This window comes from Abramis brama (genome assembly GCF_963993115.1).
Source record: "Abramis brama genome assembly, chromosome: 12".
In the NCBI taxonomy this organism is placed as follows: Eukaryota; Metazoa; Chordata; class Actinopteri; order Cypriniformes; family Leuciscidae; genus Abramis; species Abramis brama.
This window is the reverse complement of record NC_139974.1, coordinates 26,893,512-26,921,377: the sequence shown is the minus strand read 5'-3', so window position 1 is coordinate 26,921,377 and position 27,866 is coordinate 26,893,512. Positions and strand designations below refer to the sequence as shown.

The window sequence follows — 27,866 nt, the reverse complement described above, 5'->3', positions numbered from 1 at the left end:
ATTCCCATGTGTTACGCAGCACGTTTGAGCTTCCGCAAGAACCAATGAGGTTCATTCCCATGTGTTACGCAGCACGTTTGAGCTTCCGTAAGAACCAATGAGGTTCATTCTCGTGTTACGCAGCACGTTTGAGCTTCCGCAAGAACCAATGAGGTTCATTCTCATGTGTTACGCAGCACGTTTGAGCTTCCGCAAGAACCAATGAGGTTCATTCCCATGTGTTACGCAGCACGTTTGAGCTTCCGTAAGAACCAATGAGGTTCATTCTCATGTTACGCAGCACGTTTGAGCTTCCGCAAGAACCAATGAGGTTCATTCTCATGTGTTACGCAGCACGTTTGAGCTTCCACAAGAACCAATGAGGTTCATTCCCATGTGTTACGCAGCACGTTTGAGCTTCCGCAAGAACCAATGAGGTTCATTCCCATGTGTTACGCAGCACGTTTGAGCTTCCGCAAGAACCAATGAGGTTCATTCCCATGTGTTACGCAGCACGTTTGAGCTTCCGTAAGAACCAATGAGGTTCATTCTCGTGTTACGCAGCACGTTTGAGCTTCCGCAAGAACCAATGAGGTTCCTTCATGTGTGTTACCAGTGGCGTACCGTGGGGTTTCAGTTACGATCTCCACTAAAATTCGATTTGCTGATAACACACGTCAGTCACTCGATTTTTGATTTTGACAGAGAATGCCCTGCTGGCCCTGACGTCCCACCACTGTGTTACACAGCAAGTTTGATCTTCCACAAGAACCAATAAGGTTCATTCTTGTGTTACGCTGCATGTTTGAGCTTCCGCGAGAGGTTTGTTCTCGTGCGTCAAGCAAGTTCGGTTGAGCTTCTATTTATGTTTGCTGATCAATGTTTATATGTGAATAAAGCCTAAATTCAAGCTTAATTTGAAATAGTAAAGACATTTATAATGTTACAAAAGAGTTCAATCACTTTTGATCAATTTAATGCATTCTTTCTGAATAAAAGTATTAATTTCTATCAAAACATAAATAAATAGAACCCCCAAACTTTTGAAACTTATTATGCCATTCCTAACGGCTCATGTGTTACTGTACCTAAATCACCGCATATGAGACAAACTTAGGTTGTAAATATTGATTTATTATTTGCACTTAAAAAGTTTTGGCACACTTGTCATTTGCTTCTTCATTTCACTTCATTTTATGTACATGTTTAATAAATCTGTGTTTAAATATCTCTCTCTTTATATTGTTCTATATTAAAATCTAATGTTTGTTGCTCTAGAATCTCTACTGTACATTGAACAAACAAAACAAAAGGCAATCATGGTGCACTTCTCTCATTCTTTCATTTATATTCAGTCAGTCATTGTGTTAGTCCAGACGCTGGTGACCATGTAAAAGGTCATCGCTCATGTTTGGACATGGTGTCTCCTCTCTCCACCACTGCCACGCCGTTGCCACTGCACAGGTGCTCCTTCAGGATGATGTTCACGAAGAACTCAGCCACTATAGGACAGTGCTCGGACGCCACACCGCCCCACGACCAGTTGTCGGGAATCCAGGGATTGGTCAGGCCCTTCCGCACCACCGAACAATGACCTGAAGGGGGCAGCACAAACACATAACACTTTCAGTGAAAAGTGTGGAATCAAAGATGTTTTTGAAAGTCTCTTATGCTTTCCAAAGCGGCAGAGCCGACTTGTTTAAAGAGTAAATATTATCTAATGTTAAATCTTACACCACCCACCTGTGTAGATCTTTTTGAGGGAGCGACTGGCCCAGATGTTGTCCAGACAGTGTGAACCCTGCGGTGTGCGAGTGCTGATGTTCGTAAAGATGGACGGTGCGAGGAGGGCGGAGAGTTTTTCTTTCCTCAGGCACTCCATCTCAGGGCTGTCAGGAGCCATGCCAAAGTGACCCAGCACCAGCAGCTCTCTCTCACCTACACCAGTAACACCAACAGAGAAATATTGAGGGGGTGTTGGCATAATTTATGTCCTCAAGCCTTGTTAATTTCTCTTCTTGCACTAGAACACACAGTATCAGTCAATACACAGCACAAACATACGACCATAAAGACTACGATTCCACCTGATAGCACCATGGAGCTCGCTGACACGGACACAGAACAGATAAGGAGCTCTTGTAAGAGTGACTCCTGCAATGATGCACTAAGTGTCATGTTAAAACAGACCTTTAAGAGTTTCCTGGATACCAGAGCTCAGCTTGTAAGCCTTGAGCTCATCACAAGTGTTTTTTCCTCTCTGTTCTGCAGGCGATGGTGCTGCTGTCAGGTGCAAATTGATCAGCGTGAGCTCAGATGATCCAATCTGTTTACAGAGAAAATTGGGCATGTTGAAATGTTGAAAACAGTTGTGCTCCATAATATTTTTGTTGAAGCCATTTCACAATTTTTCAGGATTCTTTGATGAATAGAAAATTCAAAAGAACAGCATTTAATGCATCAATTTAATGCATCCTTGCTGAATAAAAGTATTAGTTTCCTTAGTATAAAAAAATACTGACCACAAACGTTTCTGTTTGTGTAACTTAAATAGCTCATACCATGAATTAACTGCATAAAACAAATTGCTTAGTAACAGATAGAGCTGTATTCCAGGTTTACTTACATAAAAATGTCCCAGGTATGGCTGAGGATGAGGATGCTTCCCATTACCATTAGTTGCAGAATTTTCCAAGACAGTGGCATCCTTCATTTCAATCCCGGAAGAGCTGTCCCACAGGAAACCGGAGTACTCAGCAACCTACAGTATTACAGCAAAACCATAATGACCAGGATCTGCCAAGTAACATTCATAACCCAACAACCATACACATTATTAAAGAGACTCAGTCTCAGAATAGTTTTAGCATTTTATTAATATATCAAAGCATTGACTCGCTACTGCTACAAAATACACAGACATGCTTTGTGAGCGTGTAAGATATGCTGCTGCTGTTGCTGCATAAATAGACACACATAAATCCCATAGCAGATCTAGGCAAGTGGAGCTGGGGGAGGTGGAAGGTTCCAGAGTAAATCTGATACCACGCTGCAGGACTAGCTTTTAGCAAACAATGAACAACACAATTTAAATGTTGAGTATTCAATCTCATTGGCTGCAGGACCAGCAGAGGCCAATCAGCTTGTGGCATGCGGTAATGATGTGATTGCTTGCATATTGCATGTAAAGTACCTATCAGCCTGCGCCATCTAGAGTTTCATGACAGCACTAAATATATAACACAACTCTTGCACTTTATTTCAAGTTTTCTTAAGTCATATGATAGCTTTGAGTGAGGAAAAGGCAGAAATTTAAGTATTACTTCCCTAAGAAGCATGAAAAAGCACAACCAAGACATTTTGCTAAAAATCTTCTTTTGTGTTCCAGATAATATTAACAAATATACAGGTTTGAGGTAAATGGTAGAATTTTCTGAATTAAATCAAATCCAAAACAGTGTTGTTGTTCACTAAAACCAAAACTATTAAAAATCGTTTTCATTCATTGAAATAGAAATTATAAAATTAGATGAAAAACTACAAAACAACAGCAAAATTACAAATGAAATAAGAACTAAAATTATTAAAATAAACTAAATGAAAGCTAGATTGAAATATAATAAAACTAATAAAAATGACACAACACAAATTACTAAAACTTAAATTACAATGAATACTGAAAATATAAAAATAAAAGCCAATTCAAAATATGAATAAATACTATAATCGTAAATAATAATACAAAAATAACACTGGTCAATTACCCTTTATAACAATGGCTGCTGCATAGGACAAGTGACACGTTTCTTTGCAGCACAACAAGACACAGCGACTCCATATTTGCATAGATAAAGAGTGCATTTAACTAAGAGTGTGTTTAACTAAAGGCCAGTGCATCATCATGACTGGAGTGTGTTAGTTTGGTTTAACAGCCTTTGTGCCTGATGTCCAATTTATATGCACAGAGGAAGCAAAGCAAATAGATCAGGGGAAAAGTACACAGTACGTGTGCATCACAACACATCTCTATTGAAAGTGTCTTCAGGTGTGGCTTTAATAGAGTTTGAAAGTGGATGGTGATTGTACTTATTGAGGTGCAAATGAGAACCAGGATTCAGCCTACATGTACTTCTAAAAACAGGAACCTGAATTATTAGAACATTTCTAATGTGAAATGTAAAGCACATGAGGGCTTATAGCCACATTCTCTCTCTAAAAGCACACTGCAGTAATCAGATATCACACATAGCTCCACTATAGGAAAAAATCTGGTCTAATACATCCTACAGCACATCGATTAATATTAATATTTACAGTAATGCTCCATGATGAAGAGCAGACCTCTGTAAGTCAAGAACGTGCATTTCTCCTGTGTAATCTCATTCATTTGTCCTACGTGACAGCACAGTCTCTGTGGAGTTTATATCTGCCACATGTCACCGGTAAGAGGTTTCCTGTGCGAGTAAACAGCGCTTCCAGAGAACATCTTGTGTTCGGCCAGACACCCCTAGACATCTTTAACTATTGTGTAAGACTTTTATTTCAAATTCATGTTCTCAATCCTTAAAATGTAGTTTTACATGTACTCTGTATTTTATTTATTTATTGAATCATTTGCCTGTTTGAAGGCAAGACATTTGTTTTTTCATGCACTGGTAAATTTTAAGATTTTGGGCTTTATGCCTACATACTGTAATTTTTCAGACTAGTTTTATTTTATCACACTGTCTATTTGCGTCTGTAGATTTTAACTACAATACACACATTGAAAGTTTTTTTTCTCATTTACTGAGCCCAAAATCTCCACTTCAGTAGCACTTACACCAGTTTTGTTCCTAGCTACTGTATATTCTGAAAGTTTGTTCATATAACATTTGCCTGATTTATGTAACGTTATCTCTAAAAACATGGTGATTATGTTTACTGCCTGTTGATGGTATTTTCTGATTTATAGAGTGATAAAAAGAGATATCCAAAATCCCCTTTGTAAAAACCTATAACTCTAATATGTCAATAAAACGAAACAACAGAGTTGAACCTGGCTTTGTTCCATTGTTCAGATTTCTGTTCAGAAAATGTATGCAAATGCATATTTAATTAGTGCCTCAGTTATTTAAAGGTTAGTTCACCCCTGTCATTAATTACTCACCCTCATGTCGTTCCAAACCCGTAAGACATTCGTTCATCCTCGGAACACAAACGAAGATATTTTTAATGAAATCTGAGAGCTTTCTGTCCCTCCATTGACAGCCTATGCAACTACCACTTTCAAGCCCCAGAAAGACATCATAAAAGTAATCCACAAAGTAAAAGTAATTACTTTTATGATGCCTTTACTACTAATGTTCATTTTTAGGTGAACTAACCCTTTAAACATTACTTTTCAGAAAACTTGTTTTACAAAACATTTGTTTTAAAGTACTGTGATTAATCAACTGGGAAAGTATGGTGACATCTGTTATTTCACCTGTAGTGTGTTGCCTTAAAGGAGAATGAATCAGTGGACAGCTTTCTGTATGATGTGACAGCAGATATTTGCTAGGTAAGGCAGTTGGTAAACATTTTGGACCTTTAACCCTGATTGGACCTAATCATTTAACCCTGAACATTTTTAACATTTGCATAAGTGGGAATATATATGTGCTATAGGGGTCTAAACTTACATTACTGGGCTGTCCGGTGGGACAGTCTGAAACGGCACATTTCCACAGGCCTCTGGCACTCTTCCACTTGCGTACGCTGCAGAGAGTGGGCTGATTCAGCTCTGCACAAAACTGACACAAACAAACACAAAGGATAGCTGATTAGCAGTGAAAAATGAAAAAGTATTACACTTCCTTTTGGTGATGCCCCCTGTAAGCAGAAATTGTTTAATTGTTTAAAATGTCTGATATTGATATTGGATATTCTGATATTGGAACCCTAACAACATGAGGGTGAGTAAATGATGACAGAATTATCATTGTTGGGTTAACTAACCCTTCAGTGGGATTTAGATCTGCACTTTATTGCTTGCTACCCCAGTCAAATGCAAAAAAGGGTGCTTTTCGAAGAGTTTAGGGTCATCTTCCCTACTAAAACACAATGCCTTTGATGGAGACGCAACTTTCTGATGCTGTAATGTGTTTTACATTTTGATCACCTCAAAGCAGACAAACCAAAGCATCTGTAAGTTTGCAGATAGACCTCTGAATCTTCTAGCAAACAAAACCTGGCCTTATCCTACTAAAGAGTACGTGCTGAGCATGCTCACTGGAGCTGGGAAATCTGATAACTACATGTGTCATTCCCATTACCTCAGACCCCCCCCAGTTAGGTCCTAAAATTAACCAGGAGCAGAAGGGGAGAGTTTCCTGCAGGGTACCAGGGGACAGAACCAGAAGTTCAACAGAAGCTGCGCTATCATCAGCTGATCTGTAAAGAGCGCTTGAGGAATGTGGGCAGGACAGAGACATTTAATGCAACAAACCTCTCCACTGACGTCAAAACAAACTCAGAACTAAAACAAGACCCCCAAAATACCTCAGTCCTGGTGGCAAATGCGTGTCTGCTCTGCATCTTGGCTTGTGGGTAGTAGAGCTGCACAATTAATCATTAAAAAAATAACGCAATCTCGATTCAAATCCACACGATTTCATTCCTAAATGACAACAATTCGCCTGTGTCTATTATACCTACAAAATCTCACTGGAGCATTCAGATCTGTATTTTTTTGCACATTGACCAAGAGAAAGTAGTTATCATTCATGTATTATTATGAAACAGTCTTTTCAACCACACAGTATCGTTATTTCTATGTTACAAATATTCAAATTATCACAGAAGTACTGGAATAAAAGTTTACAGTTCGGATAAACACTCTGATGTCTACGGAAGCGATCAAAATAGAGCAAATCACCTTTTGAAAGTAACATGGAGCTTCAAATAACTATAGTATAGAATGCATTTAAAAAATGTATTTGTCATTGAACCATTCAAGAGATTCAGTCAGAATCGTGGGAGAATCATTATTTGAACCAAAAAAAAAAAAAAACGTGATTCTCAATTAATCCAGAATCATGCAACTCTAGTGGGAAGTGCTGGAGTCAGTAAATATGTGAATAGCACAATGAGGGACAAGCGCCCGGTAGTCACTGCAACTAAATACAGATGATGACGCCAAAGAGGACTTTGGCATTGTGTTTGTCAATGGATTCGCTAAGGTATGTACAATCTAATTTACCACTAGACCAAACCACTTGTGGAAATCGAGCAGTGGATTCCCACACGATGACAGAAATGATGGTGAACAGTGAGCACAGAGCTGTTGATCACGAACCATTACGGACATTACTGTCTTCACTGGCAGCGGTCTAGCATCCTAACCCTCATAAGTGATTGATCTGCAAATGGTCCTAGCTATAAAAAAAAAAGGCTGAATTCTTGGCGAAAAACCATCACCTATAATCTTAAAGAGAGATATACCAGAGAAGCAATGTTATTTTAGTATTATTTATATACTACTTTACTATATACACTAGAGCTTCATGGTTAATCATAAAATGATCGCAATCTTGATTCAACACCCAGGTGATCTCATTCCTAAATGATTCACCTGTGTCTATTAAACAAACATTTTGACAATCACACCAGAACATTCAAATCTACATTTGCACTGCCTCTTTTCAACCACACAGTATTGTTCTTTCTGTGTTACAGATATTTAAATGATCACATAAGTACTGAGATAAAAGTTTATAGTTCAGATATAAACACTGGTGCCCATGGAAGTGATCAAAATCGAGTAAATCACCTTTTGAAAGTAACTTGACGCATCAAATATAGATTGTATTGATTACATTGTTACACCAGTAGGTGGCGACAAGTTGTCATTGAATCATTCATTAAAGCGATTCATTCAAAAACGCTGATTCATCCAGTAATGAAACAAGTGAAGTATTAATGAAACAGCTGTTATTCATTTAAGAGCTGGTTAGTTCGGTTTATGACATAGAAGTTTATATTATAGACTCTCTCCTTTAAATTATTTTTTATAACCCAGTGGAAAAAAATAAAATAAATCAGAAACTTCTAAAACAAAGGGACACTGAAAGGTGGGCCATGTTGCATACTTTAGAGTTCGATTTAACTATTAAGATCAATACCTTTTAGTATTGTACAGAATATATTTATAATCTGGATCTTTTTTCAGTAAATGTGGTATATGAGTTTTTTGCTGATAACAATTAATAGATTGGGATCATAATATGTATCTATTACTCAGAGACACACACACACACGCACACGCTATATTTACATGTATTATTGATTAAAAAAAAACCCCACAGATTTACACTGAAGGAGTGACCTGAGCCATAAGACTTTACTGTTAGTTGCTCACAGGTACAGTATGTGGCAAACACAAAGAACGCTTAGCTTCACTGGGCGAATTACTGACAATTTCCATGAGAGCATGCAATGTATTATTGTGCTCTGGGGGTGACACAAACAGAAATTTAGCAAGATGAGGAGGAGATGGTAGAGGGAGTGACTTTATTGTCCTTTCGAGAGGTTCTTTAACAAGAAGTCTGGGTTCTTTTGCCCGCTAATAAACTCAATGGTGACGCACAGCTCTGGTGTCTAAGGGAAGTTGCTTTGGTTCTGACGAGCTCAGTGGAAATATGCATTATAGCGGAGCAACAGCTAAACCACAAACTCCATGGAAACCAAGACAAGCTATAAACAAACAGCCCAACACTCTCTCCGCGTTCTTCAAATCTAAGTTCAAGTGTCGTGGCTTTTTGTCTATGTCTATTAGCTTTATGGAGATGCCAGTGTACTCAAAATAAAAATTCACCAGACCAACAATAGACATGAAATTCACTCTATTTTCTAAATTCATGTTATTATTAGGACATGTTTACACGACAACGATGTACTAAAAACAGAAAAGTTTTTCCATTGCGTTTTTTTTATGTACAGACAACAACTAAAATGTTTTATTATGCTGCCAAACCAGTAGTTGGCGATGTCACTTTGTAAAGAAAACTATTCACCTATAGAACACATAACACAAATGCGCATGATGTCACTGTTTTAAAAAATTCACGAATTGTAGTTTACACAGTGATGATGAAGTTTGCGTTTTCAGGCCCCGCAAAACGCAGTTATCGTGTAAATGAATAGCCAAAACACACATTTTTTTCAATTTTAGTTGAAAACGATGTTGTGTAAACGCCCCTTAATCTTATCCCTCCATGCATGTTTCATTTTTTTTTTTTTTTTATGTAATTTTTAATTAAAATATAACTTCATGAAAAGACAGACTTCTCTCTGGTGACTTATGCTGGACTTCTGCAATCCTGTAGTTTGCTTAAACTAAATAACGATTGTATTGTACAATCTGTATTGTATAAAGCGTTATACAAATCAAGCTGTTTAAAAAAAAGGTATTATTTCATTGAATCATTCATTGAAGAGATTTATTCAAAAACGCAGATTCATCCAGTAATGAAAACAGTGAAGTATTTATGAGCGAGTCATTAAATCATTACTTCAAACTAATTTTAATAAAACCAAGTCCTGGCCTATATTTTTTTCTTTTTGGATAATATGTTACACTCAGATGGGTGTCACAATAAGGAAGAAAAGATCTGTTGCTACTTGCATTACATCACAACTTTTACCATTTCCTCTTCAAGTAAAACAGACCGAATATATTGTTGAAATCTGCTTGCGCATATAAAACGCACTTTAAAAAAATACAAATGTCCCTACCATCATACCACCCACAACTGACTAGCAATAGCTGTAACAAGATGATGATTTTGCTGGGCTGTGTCCTAAAACTAGGCCACTGGCTATTAATACAAATACGAGCCCAACTTACTGTTTCAATATGAAATATGTCAGCAAAGGAAATTGGGGTTAATCTACTACTTTCTGCTCAACGTTTTTAAAAATGTGACAAATCAATTCAAATTAAGATAATATGCTGTCTTTGAAGTCATAATATTAATTAGAAGTGTCAGGATTCCATGAATATCATTTAGGGAATGATGGAATTCCAGACGTTGTCTAAACAGAGTTAATCTCAGACTAAGCCGGAGTCCAGAGAGACATTCAGAACACGATGTCATTTCATTCTGAGCCAGAAGTCAAATAAGCATGCCTTCCCATCTTGGTCTGTCCAGTCAGCACTTGCAAAAGCAGTGTGGAGGAAAGAACGGCACTTCGGGTTCACTGCGGCATAACACCAGCAGACAGTAGCGCTGTTAAAATCAGTCATTCCCAGTAACACAGTAATGGTATCAAGAATGATCTCAAGGGGAAGGAACCAACATAAAGACTGCAAACAGAGAATTGAGTAAGTTCATTAGTTCATTAGTAATTGAGTTTGATCCAAAGCATTCTACAGTACAATCCATGAATTACATGAAAAAAACATAAGTTGTGGTTGCCAGATATTTATCGTTAAATAGCTATATTTAACTGAAATTATGCTAATATCCAATGACTAAAATCTGTTTGTTTTTTTACCTTTATAATATATTGACATCCACCTTGGTAAAAAAGAAAGTCACATGATGAATCAAAGTTTAACGTTCATCATAAGTAGATTTTCCGAGGTAAATACTAATATACATATATATATAGAAGGTGCTTTCACAGTGTCATGCTCAGTGTCATGCACATAAATACAAAACACTATCATGGACACATGTAACACTAAAATAAAGCAATAAACATTAATTTAACAACATAAAATGTAACATAAATCCCTAATGCACATAACTTATATCTAAAAGCTAATTAGAAACTTAAATATTCAAATGAAAAACCAACAAATGTAGTGTAACAGAGCATGCTGGGAATGTCACATTAGGTTTTATTTACTGTAAAATATAAGATGACTTGGTTCTTTTTAACTTCCAAAAACTGTACATTTAACAGTGATTTAAGCCGTTAACAGGGATCTTACCGTTAACCCATTTTTACAGTCTCTTATTGTCACAAAAGTTGAACTCAGTTTTGCGGCATAGCTAATGGTCACTCATGTTGTCTTAAACCACCCACTCTTTTTGAAAAATAATTATTTCAGGTCACATTGTCATTGACAGTCAGTGTGTACGCCTCTTGCATGAATATTTAGCCTGGACCTCAAGGGCGCAATGGTGATCAGGTCATAGCTCACACACTGCTGGGATTGAACCAGCAACCTTCCAAACACCAGCCCTGAGCTTCCCATTATGCCACACCAGATAAACATGATGTGTCCAAGAAAGACAAGTAGGAGAGTAAGAACATCTCAAGTCTGCAGTGAAAGAGGATATGGGATAAATATTGGTTGACTTTGCCGTTGTCCTCTCACTGACAAACTGCTGCTCTACTAGCCTACTTTACTAGTCTATTCCCAGCATCAGAGACTGCGGAGAAGACCTCAAACACACACAACACACATAGCTATTTGTGTACATGGTCATGCTGGTCTTTTTGAAAATTCAACAAAAAGAGCACATAAACATTGGATTTTACATACATGATTTTCTTTACTTTTTTCGACAGTGCTTCATGGGAGGGGACAGATCCTGAGATCTATTTTGGTGTGATTTGGCGTCACAATTCGTTGATTGGATTAGATTTCTCGGCAAAATCATGGGTAATGTAGTTCTTCCCCAGGAATTCCGCTGTTAAACAACTTATTTTTTAAGTAAATGAAATAACGCGGGCTGATAGCCTCAACAAAAGTGTATACGTAAGGGATAATGTACATCCAGCCAGTTGTTATCGTAAAATAAAACCCCAACAAGAGTCTCGATTCACCCTAAAGGGGTTTATTTTGCAATAACAACCAGTTAGATGGACATTATCCCGCTTATTACATGGCTATTTGCCACATAAGTAAATGGACACAAAATATTGATATGAGTTTAAATATTTTACCAGCTCAATAAATGCAAAGCTTCCACGAAAGAAAAATAAAGTTCCTATAAGCTATGAGCCAAGACAAACCAACAAGCATTAATAAAGATTGGGACATGAAATACAGATTTGAGAAGAAAAGGTTTTAAAATCTAACTTATTATCTTATAATCCATTACAGTGCACAAAAGTCCTCTAGTTTTTTTTTACAGTAAATTCAGTTGATATTAGGCTACTGGGCCGCAAAATACACCAGCTGTGTTTGAATAAAACGAGAGAGAGAGAGAGAGAGAGAGAGAGAGAGAGAGAGAGAGAGAGAGAGAGAGAGAGAGAGAGAGAGAGAGAGAGAGAGAGAGAGAGAGAGAGAGAGAGAGAGAGAGAGAGAGAGAGAGAGAGAGAGAGAGAGAGAGAGAGAGAGAGAGAGAGAGAGAGAGAGAGAGAGAGAGAGAGAGAGAGAGAGAGAGAGAGAGAGAGAGAGAGAGAGAGAGAGAGAGAGAGAGAGCTTCTGCAGTGTGATACGAGAAATACCCAGACGAGTGTCTTTATACAGCGTTGCTTTTGACGATGGTTATTATCGGAGAATAAATTACCTCGGAATGTTGTGATAAAAGTAAGAGGTGTGTCTTGTCTGTTAAATTGTAACACTACCTTGTCTAGAGCCTCCCGATCGGCCAAGTCTTGAACCGCTAGCAGGTTAATGCTGGAGAGAGGGAGAGAAAAACAAGGCATGTGAGACCACTAGTATATCAACATAATTGAAGATTTAATCAAACAAATTAACAATAAGAATAGATTGCATGTATTCAAGGTTTGGTGCCCCCCCTACAAACAGATCAATAACGTCTTCAACCGCATCATTTAAATCTGCCGGCTAGCAATCTGACCTCCTGCTGTGCACCGGATCCCTTCAGCATAAATTATATATCTTGCAAACACAAGAACAAACTCAAGGTGACGACAGTGGAGGTAATGACAAAGCTCTGGAAGCAGTGTTGATGTTTACAGCCCTAATAACCACTGAGCCGTTTGTTTTCGGAGGTAATTCTCCTGGTTATTGCTCAAACAATTAATACAGCAAACAGCAAATGGTTCTGTGAATGTTCCAGTAATAATTACTCAAACACACAAGCAAAAACTGTCAAAGCTGTGCTTTTCATTAAACAAGTGTTGGAAGTTAAGATGGCATATTATAAACTGTCACACCCACAAAAAATTAAGACACATGTACATGCGAAATTGGTGGGGCCAAAAGTAAAATTGTGAGAATCTGTGAGAATGTCAAGTTTTTTTTTGTTTTTGTTTTTTCATGCCATATGGATTAGACAGCACTTCCAGGACAAACTTCGGCCTTTAACTGCACTTTTGTTATATTTCCACCTAAAGAAGTGTTTTATTTTTTCAATATTACTGGTCCAATTGCAACTTATGCAGTCAGCATAAAATGTATTTCTATATCAGCATATAGACATATTTTAAGGCCAAAACCCAGAAACAAGTTGCATTTTAGCACGTTTTATTCTATGGCATAAAATACATCAGTAATACTGCCTTGTGATTTTTTAAAACCTTTCTGAGAATTTGCCCAGGACAGTGTTATTTTAGTATTAATTATGCACTAATATAGCATTTATCAATATTTTGAATTAATTTTTATGTTTCCATTTTAATTCAAGGGTTTTTTGTCTTTATTTTTAGCTTTAATTTATTCCCACTCCATTCACTTTAACTGCTTTGCCTACCGCTCATGAATATTCATGAGCAGATGGCAAGACCGACTGGAATTCGGCTCATGGTGGATATACCCAAGAATCGGGCACGCACACACGATTCAGGTCCACTGACACCAGACTCACAATATGAATGACATGCTGGTCAAATTTATAAGACAGCCTACACATTCATTGTCCGTTTTATTCCAATGGATATAACTGCAGTGCATAACTTCATTTAGACCTTTTCTGAGGTCCCTGTCTCTACAGGGATGTTTATCTACACTAAAGCCATTTAAAACTTCAAATTGGAGCCACAAAGTTGACATGAACTAGAAAGAGCTCAGAGACCAACTATAAACACAAATCAATTATACCGTACTGTCAGGAGGCACAGAACACTCCTGCAGGCTTTCCCAGAGTTCACTGCATTCACTGTCACAGTAATTTTTCGATGTTAAAACACTGTTCCAATCGCAACTTATGCAGTCATCATAAGGTCTTAAATAAGGTCTGTGGTTATCACAAGTTAAAAATATTTTACGTTTTATTTAACGGCATGAAATACATCAGTAATACCGCCTTGTGATTTTTTTTTTAATCTAAAACCCCATTCAGTTATGCACAAATGTGGACGTGCACATTCAAGCATTTCATACAGAGAGCTTAAACATATCAACCAACCCACCACTGTAAATTACAGCATGCTTTATCTCTGACAACAATACTCTCCTAAAATTGTCCTGGTCTAGAGTACAGTTGCAGTGACTGATCAAGAAAGAGAAAATAAATCAATACGGCAGGAGAGAGTCCATCTTTATTTTCCAGCCAATGCTGGAGCTGACAACTCAGATCCTGTTTTGAGAACAAACAGTCAGACAGACAACACCCAGTTCCCCCATAGGTGTGTGTGTGTGTGTGTGTGTGTGTGTGTTTGTGTGTGTGTGTGTGTGTGTGTGTGTGTGTGTGTTTCATTTGATTATTTGGTATTTATGTGTGTTATAAAAACTATGATCTTTTCAAACCTTGACCAGTTATCAAAACTCAGATCAATAAACTTTAACATTGAAAACAGAGCAGCTGCTCACTCATGAAATAATAACAATAAAATCTCATAAATCTCATAAACATTGATGGACATTAAGCAGTAAAATGATTATATAACCAACCTAGATGACATTTTCAATGATCATGAAGCATCATGTGTACAAGGCATAAACGGCATAAACTTTTTTTTACGATCTATACGACTCTGATTGAGGGAGTGAATGTCTGCAGTATGAATTCAATTATTTTCTGATTTTATTTTTGATTTAGTAAAATGACTTGATTTTTGTTTGCACAACACAATTGTTTGTTTCATGTCATTACTTGTCTGTTGATAATATAGGACTGGTGTACCTTTTCAGCCAAATACAGCCATGTTATAAAACAAAAATTTAGAATTTAGCATTTTATTTTTTCCTCAGAATTGTTCATTTAAAATAATTTGTTACATTGTAAATGATTCATGGATCATGAACTACAGTAACAAATCATTTTGCAGCATTTATTAGTCTAGATTAATTAAAAATAGTACATTTTTATCATTTCAAGTGAATTAATGTATTATGAACAAAAGTATATCATATATGTATATGGACATTAACCAAGATTAATGAATGTTGTACAGGTACTGTTTATCTTTAGTTAGCTATTCATGTTAGTTATTGCATTAAATAATGTTAATGTATATAACATCATTGCAAAGTACTACCATGGCAATGTTCCTTTCACCTAAACTCATTTAGTTTTATTAAAAAAAAAAAAAAGTTTGATGAAATTATGCTGCCAAACCTCTCATTCAATGTAATCACAATTACATCACACAGTCAAACAGATTCATGAGATTTTAGCCAGATAATGGAGAACATGGTGGTGTTTATTGGTGGATAACCTATAGTGTGTTTCACTGCAGAAGTCAAAACCCCAGTGGGCTACTGATTCATGTTACTCCTCTGCTTAACTTGGCCTGTATTACTGTATGATAATCTACAATATATTCTCTTTCCAAGCCAGTTGAGTCTTTTGTTCCTTCACATAATTCTTCATCTTGTTTGTGGTCTTGTTGCATATCAAATACTGCATTCTATTCAAGTCAGAGAGTCCGAATTTCCAGTTTCCTACTTGGAAAAGTGCAATAGAGCGCCATAAGTGCACAATATGATGTGCACGTGTATGACATCATGCGGACACGTTGGCACACAAAGCAAGTTACACAGTTAATGGTAAACTTTTCCTCTTAAGCAAATAAAATGTATCAATGAGTTGCAGTTCTTATGATGATAAAATCTGTTAAACAAGCATTTGCAGAGATAGATCTGTGCAAACCATTGTAAATGATCTTCTCTGTTGGTATAATTGGTCACCTGTAAAACAAAAGAATCTAATATCTATTCAATAAGAGTTGCATATCTTTTTCTTAAATATTCCCCAGTCTAAAAACAGCATTTGTTAAACTACATGCAAAAACATCTTGTTCCAAAGTTATTGGATTTCATTCTGACAGCATGCAGTGGCTGTTTGCTGGCCAGCATCTTTGCACATTCAGTCAAAGTGACGTACAGTAATAAGGAGGAAATGGGAAGTTCGGAAGGCATTGTTTCTCATTTCACAAATTCACATGCAAAGAAGGTGTTTACATAGAAGGCACAGAAGCTAAACTCATCTCATTCCATTCAAAAGGTCTGAGAGTGGGTGGCACATGATTATGTAAAACTACTCAGATTCTTATTTAAATAAAGATGAAAAGAAGGTTCTCTTGTAGATGCAGTCACAGTTCTGAGCAGTGCTATTATTGCTAAAAAAAACTAAAAAAAACAACTAAAAATATTTTTTGTTAATTGAAATTAAATATTTATAAACTTAAAAAACTTAAAGGTATAGTGGAGGATCTTTCCGAATTTTAGATAAGACCTGCCCTCTCCACTTTTTGAATAAGTTTGATTGATTCACCAGAATGATTGACAATTAGGAGGACCAATAGTATAGGTGATCCACCCGGAAGTAAAAAATCCTCCGCTATACCTTTAAACAAAAGTTTGAACTGTTGCTTTTGGTGAATAAAATTTCATTTCTTAAAAAGTAGAAGTGCTAAAATTATAAAAATGTTAAATAAATGTAAAAACAAAAACTAATTACAAATGACAAATGCTCATAACAACATTACTAAAATGTAACTGTAACTGAATATATATATATATATATATATATATATATATATATATATATATATATAAAAATACTAAATACATAAAATACTAAATGACACTGGTTCTGAGCTGGTCTTGTTTGGCCAGTTTGTCATCCAAACCTTCCAACACATTCTTCGGAGTCTTTATTTACATATATTGACAAATTAGCATATTTTCACATGAGCAAACAACACTGTTCCTCAAATATTTTGCATGTTATAGACCGGGTCAAAGGTTACCCGTGGTTGTGCAGCATACAGCGCAACAGCCTCGTCCTAATAAAACAGTACGATGCTATTTCAAGTGTACAGTATGTAAAGCTGTACAACATAAAACCTCAAACTAGAACTCAGCAGACTTGGGTAAACCCAGAGACATTCTAAAAAATTGAGAGACCACTAGTCGCTTTCAACGGCGACCTATTTGTGTTGTATAATCTGTCAGATAAACCCACCAATCAGTCAGTAATGACTTTATTTTTTACTGAGGCTCTAAAGTGATTAGTCACATGGTATCTCTGCGTCAGGTGATTGACTCAAAATTCTGTATGGGAAAGACGGCAGATTCCAAATCGAATTTTTCCAAGGGTTCCTATACCAGTCGAGCAACTGCCATTGAGAAAGAATGGTAATGTAATGTTAATGGATAGCTTTCAGTTTCTCCAGGTATTATAGACCACTCAAGACTACAAGTATAATAAACTAACTGCAAATAAACTGCTCAGTGCTAATACAACAGTAGTGACAGTTCAATCAATAAGAGCACGACTCAGACAAGGTTCAACTCTGTCAAAATGTAACTGGTGAGTCTGCACTTCCTAACGTGTTTGGCAGTTCATTACAGCACTAAAGGAAAAGCATGGAAAAAGTCCTATGATGCACACACACACACACACACCAACAAATAGGTCTACACATCCTGTCACACTGTGCAACTTCCAGTACATGTTTTTATAATAATGCTGCTAAGCTGTTTTGTGTCAGCAAAAATGGAAAGGTTTCCAGAGAATTGAAAATGATGACTTTGATCCAACCGCGTGTGTGACCCTGAGGTCAGTCTTGGAAATAAATCAACAGCAACTGCTTCTTTCACACAGTTTCTCATTCTCGTCAAACTCTCCACAACCCAAACATGTCAACACCTTGTTTTTGTTGCAAGGAAACCTTTCGAAACCCAATTTATTTTGCAATAAAAATGAAAGCTCTTGCAAAACTGACTGTCACACTCAACATCCTATGTAGTGTAGCAGGGCAGTGCCTGAATTTTGGTGCAGGATTCTGAGTATTGCGCATAATTTGACTAATTCCCGCAGGTTCCGCACTTATAATGCAGGAAATTCCCGCAAACATTTATTCACTATAGGGTGGTAGGTTGAATGAGAACATTAAAACACACAGATTGTCAGATCATATCAGTAATTTGAAAATTATGCGAGATGTAATTTCACAAATCAGCTACCGCGTATCTCTCACTTGCAACTGATTTCAAACCATTTAGTAGCCGCACATATTAACCGCCTCTCAAATAGCTTGCAGGTACCAAATTGAGTTCTTTTTTGCAGATTATTGCACTTAAACATACTCACAAGATTATGTCAAAATGTCAGACTTGGCAAGTATTCACATAAAAACAATTTTTTAAAGCTCTTAAAGTGGCAGCAGCCTAAAATACCTGCTGTTGTCTGTGCCAATAATGTTAATCAAACAACAAAAGACAAAGAGAAAATCACTCACTGCTCTTGACTGAATAACTTTTGTAACTTTAGTTGTAAGTGTAACGGAGGCCAGCTAGTAGTTGCTGTGCGTGTAAAACCTCACTCCTCTGATCTCAAAAGGCGCTCTAGCGACAGACGCTAGAGGCTGCAGTCTTTAGCCTCCTTGTTAGAGCGCCTGACTCTCATGCCGGAGACCCGGGTTCGAGACCCGCACGGAGCGGGGTGTGAAGGACCCGGTGAGAGGGGTTACATAAGGATTAAACTGTATTTAATTTATTCATGTGTTATTTTACTTACATTGATTACTTTATTTACATTTCTGTAGTATTTCTGTACCTGAATTAAGGCCCTTGCACACTGAGTCCAAAATTCGCATCCGAAATTTTCGTCCGTCATAAATTTTTTTGGATCAGGTTAGATTTTCTGCGTTTTTCGCATCCGTAGCAAGCATTTTGATTGGTGTTTTGACAATTCAAAGCCACCGAATCACGAATATGAAAAAACGCATGCGACAAGGACCTTTAGGGTTGTCAAATGTACTGGTACTACAGGTACCAGTTGGTACGAAAAAAAAGAAAAAAAGAAAAAAAATTGCCGGTACCAGCATTTCGGTAGTACAGAGTACCGGGTGTATTTGGTCCCCGCTGATAGATGCTGCTTTCAAAAATAAAAAAAAGTTACAAAGCAGAATAATGTCAGAAGAAACCAAGGAAAAGAAAATTGAAAGAGAGAGGGAAGCAGAATTAAGTCAAATGAGGAGCTTTTGCACAGGCAAGCACCACTCTTTTGCTCCAATAAATATAGTTTCAGTCTGATATTCCAGTAAAACCAAAATTACACATTCAGGACATGAGATTAGAGATCTGAAACTGTCTTTTTGTAGATAGGTCATCATAATGTAGTACAGCACCATGGAGACTAAACATGTGACGTGTGCTCAGAAAGTAAGCTGACAGATTAGACCGATGAGTCAGATTGTTTGACTTGGTGCGTTTACAGTGAGGTTACTACAGGCCGTCTCTGTGTACTTTTTTGCACGAACTGTAGTAACCTCTGATCAAGCAGTCTGATGGCTTCCCTCCACCCTGTGTGTTTAAGAGACTAATTTTTTTCAAGCATTGTGGGTTTTAATGTGTCCTTTTACCCTGATAACAGATCAGTCTACCAGATAGAGTTTAATTTACAAAAACAACCCAAAACAGAGACCAGATAAGTAGCTAAAGGAGTTTGTTGTAGCTAAAGGCTGACTCAGTTGTGATGACTGGAGACGGGTGGCATTGGGTGACCTGCAGTGACTCCTAGAGAGATGTTTGTCTGAGATGTTTACACATAACTTAAAGTATTAAGCTTTGGTGCCAGTTGGCTATGAACATGAATGATATTGCAAATCATGCAGCCTGTTGAGAAGAGTTAGGCCATTACTTTTCTTCGCAATGTGACAAAACGGGCGAGAAATCTAATTTGAAGTAAATGTTTTCTATTTTAATACATTTTAAATGCAATTTATTTCTGTGGTGGCAAAGCAAAATTTTCATCAGCCAATTCTTCAGACTTCAGTGAAACAATCTAAATAATTCTAAATTGTCGATTGCTGCTTAAGTTTATTAATAATATCTTATTAATATTAAAGGAGGGGTAAGCGATATTTCTTTTGGGCATGTTGATATTTGAAATCAACCCAAACACACACACACCCATCTCTTCATTGCTCCGCCTCAAAAACTCACCTTCCAATCCTAAACGCCCTGCTCTGAGTCTGCCTTGAACCTCGCCACCATCTGTTTATCATAGCAGAAACGCAACAAAATAATTCTTCATGAAAAATAAAGCGCAGATGATGAACAAATGACAAGGAAGCACAAAAAAATGAACGTACAGCACACAATGTTAATTACAAACAAGAGTCCGTTGTTAGTTGCCAACAGCACAGCAGCTCCAGACAAATAATGACACTCAAACCCAGTGTTACTCGCGTGTGGACCCGAATCACAGCAACATCCGTGTCTGTTTTCAGGCCTTCCCACTTAGCTCTCTCCGGCGCTGGAAAGCTTTCTAATATTAACGTGGGTCCTTAAGCTCGATCTTGCCCAGTCATAACCCATAATTTTCCAGTGATTTCTTCTGAGCTTTTCTCTTTTGTATTGTGTCTCATTTCTATTTCTGTAGTCTTTCTTCAAATCTCCCTCTTGCTCGTTCTCTCTCCTCCACCGTCATCCGCCTCCTAATGCTGATTGGCTGCACACGTTTGTTGTTGTTTGTTCGTGTGTCGGTCCGACTAACTTCCAAACAGAATTTTTCAAATATCAAGAATTCATGCAGACTAACCCGGAGGTTGCAATTTTTTCCTGATAACAACGGAAAGAACTTAAAATACTCCATTTTTGGTCATAAGAGTTAGCCTGACTACGTCAGACTTCGTACTTCCGCTCAATTTCATTTCGCTTCTGTACTCAGTATGAGACAGCGTCATAGCTTTCCGTTTTCCTCCGGCCTGAAAACAGCCGGCCAATCAACGAACAGAGGGCGGGCTGAGAGCCGTGACGTAGACGCTGATTGTACCGTGGATTTACTTCACATAATCTGCAAAACTCGCTCACAGCCGTGTTCACTCCGGTATTCCGCTCGATGGTTTTGTTTTCGCATCATACATGTGTTTACAGTGGAAGTTAGATGCGGCTGAGCATGCGCATAACACACGCCATAACCAAACGTTATGTGATTGGCTTACGGGTAACCAATGATTTTAAACTTCCGACAAGCGCCGTCTCTGTCTCTCATGTTTTTGAAGCATTGATCATTGTATCCAATCACAGACATATTATGTTGAGCGTGTGAACACAATGGCCAATCAGAGACATATATGTTGAGCGAGTGAACGCAATGACCAATCAGAGGTTTTTAAGAATCCGTTCAACAGCGCTCAAAATGCTAGAGGGAAATGCTGGTATCGTCACATTTTTAAAATTTCAGTACTGACTTGGTACCAAAGTCAGTATTTTTGACAACACTAGTTCAGACAGTCTCCTTTCTGTTTTTTCCCGACACATTCATAAACATTACTTTTGCCGGTGCGCTGCGGCAAGCTGTGCACTTGAGCGTTTGAGCAATACAAACGTGATTAGTTGACTATCGGCTTAAATGAATGAGTACTAATCGACTAGAAAAATCTTTAGTCGGGAGCAGCCCTAAACATTATAAATGTAACTTTTTTTAATCAATTAATGCATCCTTGTTGAATAAAAGTATTAATTTCTTTCCAAAAAAAATAAAAAAATTCTTACTGACCCCAAACTTTCTATGCTGATGTAGCAGCAAACAATTGTGGAGAATATTTGACCATTTTATGTAATATTTTGGGGGATGGCAATGGCAAGAAAACTCATGACATCCCTTATGACCTTCACTTATCCGTTCAAAAGGCCTTCCCCAAATCCAATCAGACAGTAAAGTGAGTTTTCATGGTTATTTAGTCAATAGGTCAAAGCACCAGAGAGGTTGTATATATTCTCAAGTTTCTTCATACACTAGAACGTATAGTTATCAACAGACACTTTTGCTGTAAATCATTGCTATTGGTATCAATATTTATTTCTTCTCCATCCAATCATTGTTCTATCACTAGAGACCTGGATTTTCCCCAGACAGCAGAAAAGTGGCTGATCTCAGCTCAGGGTTACCCAGAGTCATGTGTGCAGTGGAGGGAGCGACTGTGGTTTCTGCAGAAATAAACATCTGATAGGACGTTTGATTTAGGGTTTCGGGAAAGTCATTTCCTATTCAAGGTTTGTTTGGATCCAACTGAATTCTGTATACAGTTTTATTGACATTACAACCCATGTGAGTTCTCAAAAGATGGAGTTTGTTCCACCAACACCTAAGTCAATCAGTGATAAACCAACCTTGAGAGATTCTTGTTGCAGTTTTGCAAGCTGACGAGTTTTTAAATGCCGCAATATGCTGGTGCATCAAAAAAAAAAAAAAATTATAACACAGCAATAACTAGTTACGCATCTGCATATGACCTTGTGTGGTAGAATCAGGTTCTGTAGAACAGTGTTTCCCAACCTTTTTTGCCCTATGTGTAAGGCTCATATACCTCTTCATCACACTGTTATTTTAGTATTGTTTAACTATTGTATTTATTATTAGTTTGAATGAGGTTTTATTCTTATATTTTCTGTTTTTATTTTAATTTGGTAATTTGGTTTTATCGCTATGTACTTTTTATTAGTTTATTTGGCTTTCATTTATTTTTATTAATTTATTTCAATTGCTTTATTGAAATATTATTTTAGTTTTTCATCTAATATTTGTATTTTATTTCAATTACTGAAAACATTTTAAAGGGGTTATGACATGACAAATCAAATCCTTGTTAAAAACCTTGATCTTTTGACATATAGAGGTCTTTGTACCATTAAAACATCCTGCAAGTTTCATAGCTTAAAACATCCTTCTTGTTATAAACAAAGCGTTTATTTAATCAAGCTCCAAAAACAGCTTGTTTGGATATTGTGTGATTAGTGACATCACACAGGCAAATACATTTGCATATGCTTGCCTCTGGTGCAAGACAATAGTTTTATATCATTGCACCATAGGCCCGGCCACTGGAGTTCAGTCACCTAATGGCTGACACTGGTCTACACAGGATGCGAGCGTCGCGTCTCATCAAAAGCAAATAGAAGCAATTACAATTACTGATACTGTCTACACTGGATGGTTACAGTATACAGATGTCTGTTCACTTTCTGACGCACTCCATGTGCTTGAGTCTGCCGACAAGAGGACAAACGGAAGAGAAAAATTAAGCGTAAAATGAAACGTTCGCTGATTAAACAGCTTCTTTGCTCATTTCTGTAGAGTCTTTAGAAGGATACCAGCGTCACATAAGTGGATGGTTTATTTTTAATGGTGTCCTGGTTCGGGACAGTGGCCATTTACTGACAAGACTTAAAGGAGACACAGTGTAAAAGCCCCCTCAGACAGACCTTTTCCACAAATATACTTGTATTTTTGTGCAAAAAACTATTAACATTATAAGTGAACCTCAAGGAACTTATTAAATTAGAAAAATCCACGACCCCTTTAATAGTTTTAGTTAATGATATCAACAATGCAAAAAAATAACTGATTGTTGTTTATGTAGTCAAGTAGCACATACGTTTTGCTACCATTGTTATCTACACAATTTACTCACATCTTGATTTCTTTGTTTAAAAAGAAAATAAACAAACATTAACAATCAGAACTAATTATTTTAATTTATTAATGAAACAAAGCACAATCAAAACTTTCCAAATGCATTTTGAATATATATCATTAGCCCCTTGGTTGAGAATCACTGCTTTATTATAGGGACGGTTGCATTATGCATTGCTGTAACAGTGTACAGCTTTCAGCACTGATGTAATTCATAACACTAACACTATACTCTCCCTGCCGATACTACTACTATTTCAAACCCCTTTAACACACACACACACACACACACACACACACACACACACACACACACACAAAAGATTATATAACAACCTTCCCAGAGTCATGACAAGAATGAGGGCATGTACCTCAGCAACACCCTGAGTGAATTAGCCTACAGTATGTGTGTGTGTGTGCATGCCATGGACCATAAAACAACCAACAGTACAAACATTTATCTTCTAGAATCTATCAACACAATAAAACATGGGCAGTGCTGAATTCTAACGTGCAGTCAGATTACCATGAACAACATCCACTAAAGACCTCAGTGCCTAGCACTGCATGTGATCCAGCACTGCAACACAAGCCAGCTGGACTGCCTATATCCACTACAGTACAGCAATAACCTGACACACTGTTTCTTCTTCACTTGCAAAAAAACAAAGTATGTGATTTGAGAATAAACAAATCATCAGAAGTCGTAACACTTCACAATTTAGTTTTCAGACCATACAGTGCAAATGCAAATGCAAAAAAATTAGAAGAAAGCAAACGTTAATTTTTCTTTTTTGTTTTCCTGATTACTTACTTTGAATGTGACTTCAGAAATGATCATTGAATAAATTAAATTAACCAAATTTCAATTTTTCCAATATATAATACATAAATCAATAATACATACATCAATCATATATATATATATATATATATATATATATATATATATATATATATATATATATATATATATATATATATATTGATTTTTATACTGATGATTTTAATAAATTGAATGTAGACTGCTTAATGTAGCCTACTCAATATTCAGTGACTCGGATCGGAGGCACAAAAAACTGATTGGGACATCCCTAGTTAAAAGTCCAAATGTCCAAATACCTTTACAAAGAAGTACTGTGATGCTACCAGGGTGCAGTGATGGTATCAGATAGTAATATCATGGTCCTTTAATATGTAACCACCGGACTGAATAATTACCATACTCGTGGAAGCCTTAATTAAAAAAAAAAAAATTAAACATAGACCATGTCCAAACACATTGTGCATGTCCGAAAACATGGTAATATGAGTGTACTCCAAGTCAAAGGCATTTGGATGGTAGGCTACATCCAAAAACATGGTATTACCATGGAACATGCCCACAAGGTAATGCCATGGTAGAGTGTCAAAATATGATAATACGATGGTACAAAAATAATATGGTATCTTGACTCTTAAAGGTACTTCCAATAATACTAAGGTATAGTGTCAAAAAAATGGTGGTATTACTTGTCAAAAAAGGCATTAGTGTTGTAACTTAATGGTTTACTCACTCATTTTCTAGTAGGGTCATACAGACGACCTCTTTGACCCCAGGGTTGTTGGCCTTCTCACTGGAGCAGCGCTGCAGGTTCCAGGTGGCCACTCGCACCACGGGCTTTCCATCACGCGTGCCCGCTGGAGGCTCCACGCAGGGCCGGACAGATGTGACGAGCGGCGGTCCTCCGAGCGGAACGTCCATCTCATCGCTGCGAACACTGAAAGACGTGGGGCTCGGGTGCGTGAACCCCCCGTTCGTGTTTGTGGAAGGAGTCCTGGAGCGCTCCACGAACACCTGGAAACGGATCCTGTCCAGCAAGGATGAATTTATGTTGGCCACTTTGACCAGGTCTTCGATGCTTCTGAACGGGCCGTGGACGGATCGGAACTCTACGACGTTCTTGGCGATTTTCTCGGTGATGCCGCGGACGCTCATGAGCTGCGGCGGCGTGGCCGTGTTTATGTTCACGCCGGTGCACGGCAGGTGCTCGTGCTCTTTGCGCAGAGATGAAGGAGAGTGATTAGACGAGCTGTTCTTGCTCGACACGCAGATCTCTAGTTTAATCGCCTCTAGTTTAGTTGCACCGACTCCACTGACTAACGCCAGGTCTTCTACTTTCTTGAATCCGCCGATGCATTCCCGGTACTCCACGATATTCTGAGCCACCCCGCGGTTCACGCCCGGCAGAGTCATGAGCTCCTCCTCGGTAGCAGTGTTGATGTTCAGCCGCTCCTGATTCACTAGTATGTGGCTGAAGTTGCATGCCGCGCTGAACTTGCGTTTGCCCTGGCAGAAATCCGTGGGGTCCTTGGGAATGGACCGGTGGCATCCGAGATTCCCACCCATGTGTCTCGGTGATTCAGTTCGGGAACTGAGAATGAAACCCGTCCGGATCCGGGTGGCACATAGACTAATTTTGATATTTTAACTTGAGATTTAAAGCTATAAATTCTTTAACGACTTCTCGTTAAACATACACGAACAGATATCGCTGTATTCTCTCTTATCTATGTCAGTAGCCTACTTGCAGAATTCCCCGTGTTTTCTCAGTCTCGGAGCAGAAGAAACAGCGTCCATGTCAACGCGCATCCAGGCAGACTGAACTGAAGTGAACCCTAGAGCGGTTTCCATGTCGTGCTGTCCGATTCGCGGACGAATTGTTCTTTTGAACCTGAATCGACTCTTTTTAATGATTCGATCGAATCAATTTAAGAAGGACTCATGAATCACTGAACTCTAAATGCCGGTCAAGTGGACACGATAACTATTACGTTTTAATAATCGTTACTAATTCTAAGAAAATATGGAAGTGCACACGACAGCTATAACTACACAAAGGAACGGTTTCGTTGGAATCACTTTCAGAACGATTTTAACAGCTTTTGAACGATAAAATTGACATTCAGCCGATCAGAATCCACGACAAAACTGCTGTGCGCGCTTTTAATTACCCGAATGTTATCTTTATAGCTATCGAACTTCTTGGTGTGAACTTTCTGTGAGAAAAAGGTAAAGGCATCTGAAAAGGTAGCATAATAGCCTACTTGGTAAACACACACACACACACACACACACAGGCCTACACACACACGCAGAGTAATATCATCAAACTGGAACATTTAGACTTGCACACACACTATATTTAGAATTTATGCAACTTAAAAAAACACAGTGATAAGCGCTTCGAAAGATGACTCAACGGACCAGCTTGTTCGAACGAATCGACTCTCTAAAATGAATCGCACTTCCCAAAGCTATTTCAAAGCACTTATCAAACCTGAAGGGGCGTTTCCTCATGTCTTTATTATTGGTCATATTCTGTGACTCTCCCAATATGACACTTGATAGAGACACGGAGCTGTGATGATTTGATCCCCCGTGAACATTTGTTCAGATTTATTGTACAAGTAGTAATAGGATTGTAAAATTAAGTACAACAAATCTGAGCTTAAATATCCATTCTAGAAGGTTGTTTAAATTGTGTTTTGAATATTGTCTAAACTGAATGAAATAACTTCTATGACACTTGAATGAGATGGCGACACTATAACAGGGTTGCCAACTTTTGAGTTTAGCTCGGAGTGAGACTTCTCGGAGTGAGGGGGGGGGGGGGGGGTATTTATATTTCAAGGGGGGGGGGGGGGTATTCCAACCCAATTTTTTTGGGGTATTTTTATTTAAAGGAATTAATTATAAAAGCGATTTAAGGGAATAAAGAAAAAAAAGCTTATTGTATTAGTGAAATAATTGTAACTATTTGCAAATAACATTTTATTTTTAATTATGCATGCATTCTCTCTAAATGAATCAAAGAAATTATAGCATATTTTCAATTCAAAAAGGCTAAATTTAGTAAATAAATAAAAAAAAGTTTAGTAATTCGCGTCACCGGATACTGTCGGTAGTTGAACATTTCTATTGTAAAACAGTCAAATATTAAATGTTTTCCACTTACATTTTGCCAGGCATTCGTTCACTTCTTTAATCATTCTGACATTGAAGAGCTAGACCGCTGAACTTTTAGTCATCCAAACACCAAACAGAGCGGTGCGTAATGGAGCGCATCAGAACAGCATCAAGAATAT

The 27,866-nt window shown here is 37.6% G+C and overlaps 1 protein-coding gene across 1 annotated transcript; it reads right to left on the bottom strand.

The window, feature by feature from the left end:
- Positions 1-1,092: 1,092 nt before the first annotated feature.
- eepd1 (endonuclease/exonuclease/phosphatase family domain containing 1) lies at positions 1,093-26,386 on the bottom strand. Its single transcript, XM_084130432.1, has 7 exons — positions 25,295-26,386; positions 12,529-12,580; positions 5,643-5,753; positions 2,606-2,740; positions 2,170-2,305; positions 1,723-1,917; positions 1,093-1,574 (listed from the first exon to the last, which is right to left on the bottom strand). Exons 1-7 carry the CDS (start codon positions 26,125-26,127, stop codon positions 1,378-1,380), a joined length of 1,659 nt encoding a protein of 552 aa, XP_083986558.1. The 5' UTR covers positions 26,128-26,386; the 3' UTR covers positions 1,093-1,377.
- Positions 26,387-27,866: the final 1,480 nt, after the last annotated feature.

What these genes read in the sequence shown, in the direction of transcription:
- eepd1 (XM_084130432.1), bottom strand. Translation starts at nt 26,127, where the DNA reads ATGGGTGGGAATCTCGGATGCCACCGGTCCATTCCCAAGGACCCCACG. An exon ending in CCACCGGACAGCCCAGTAAT is followed by an intron (nt 2,741 to 5,642) that starts GTAAGTTTAGAC and finishes GTAATACTGTAG; the next exon opens with GTTGCTGAGTACTCCGGTTT. An exon ending in CATACCTGGGACATTTTTAT is followed by an intron (nt 2,306 to 2,605) that starts GTAAGTAAACCT and finishes CTCTGTAAACAG; the next exon opens with ATTGGATCATCTGAGCTCAC.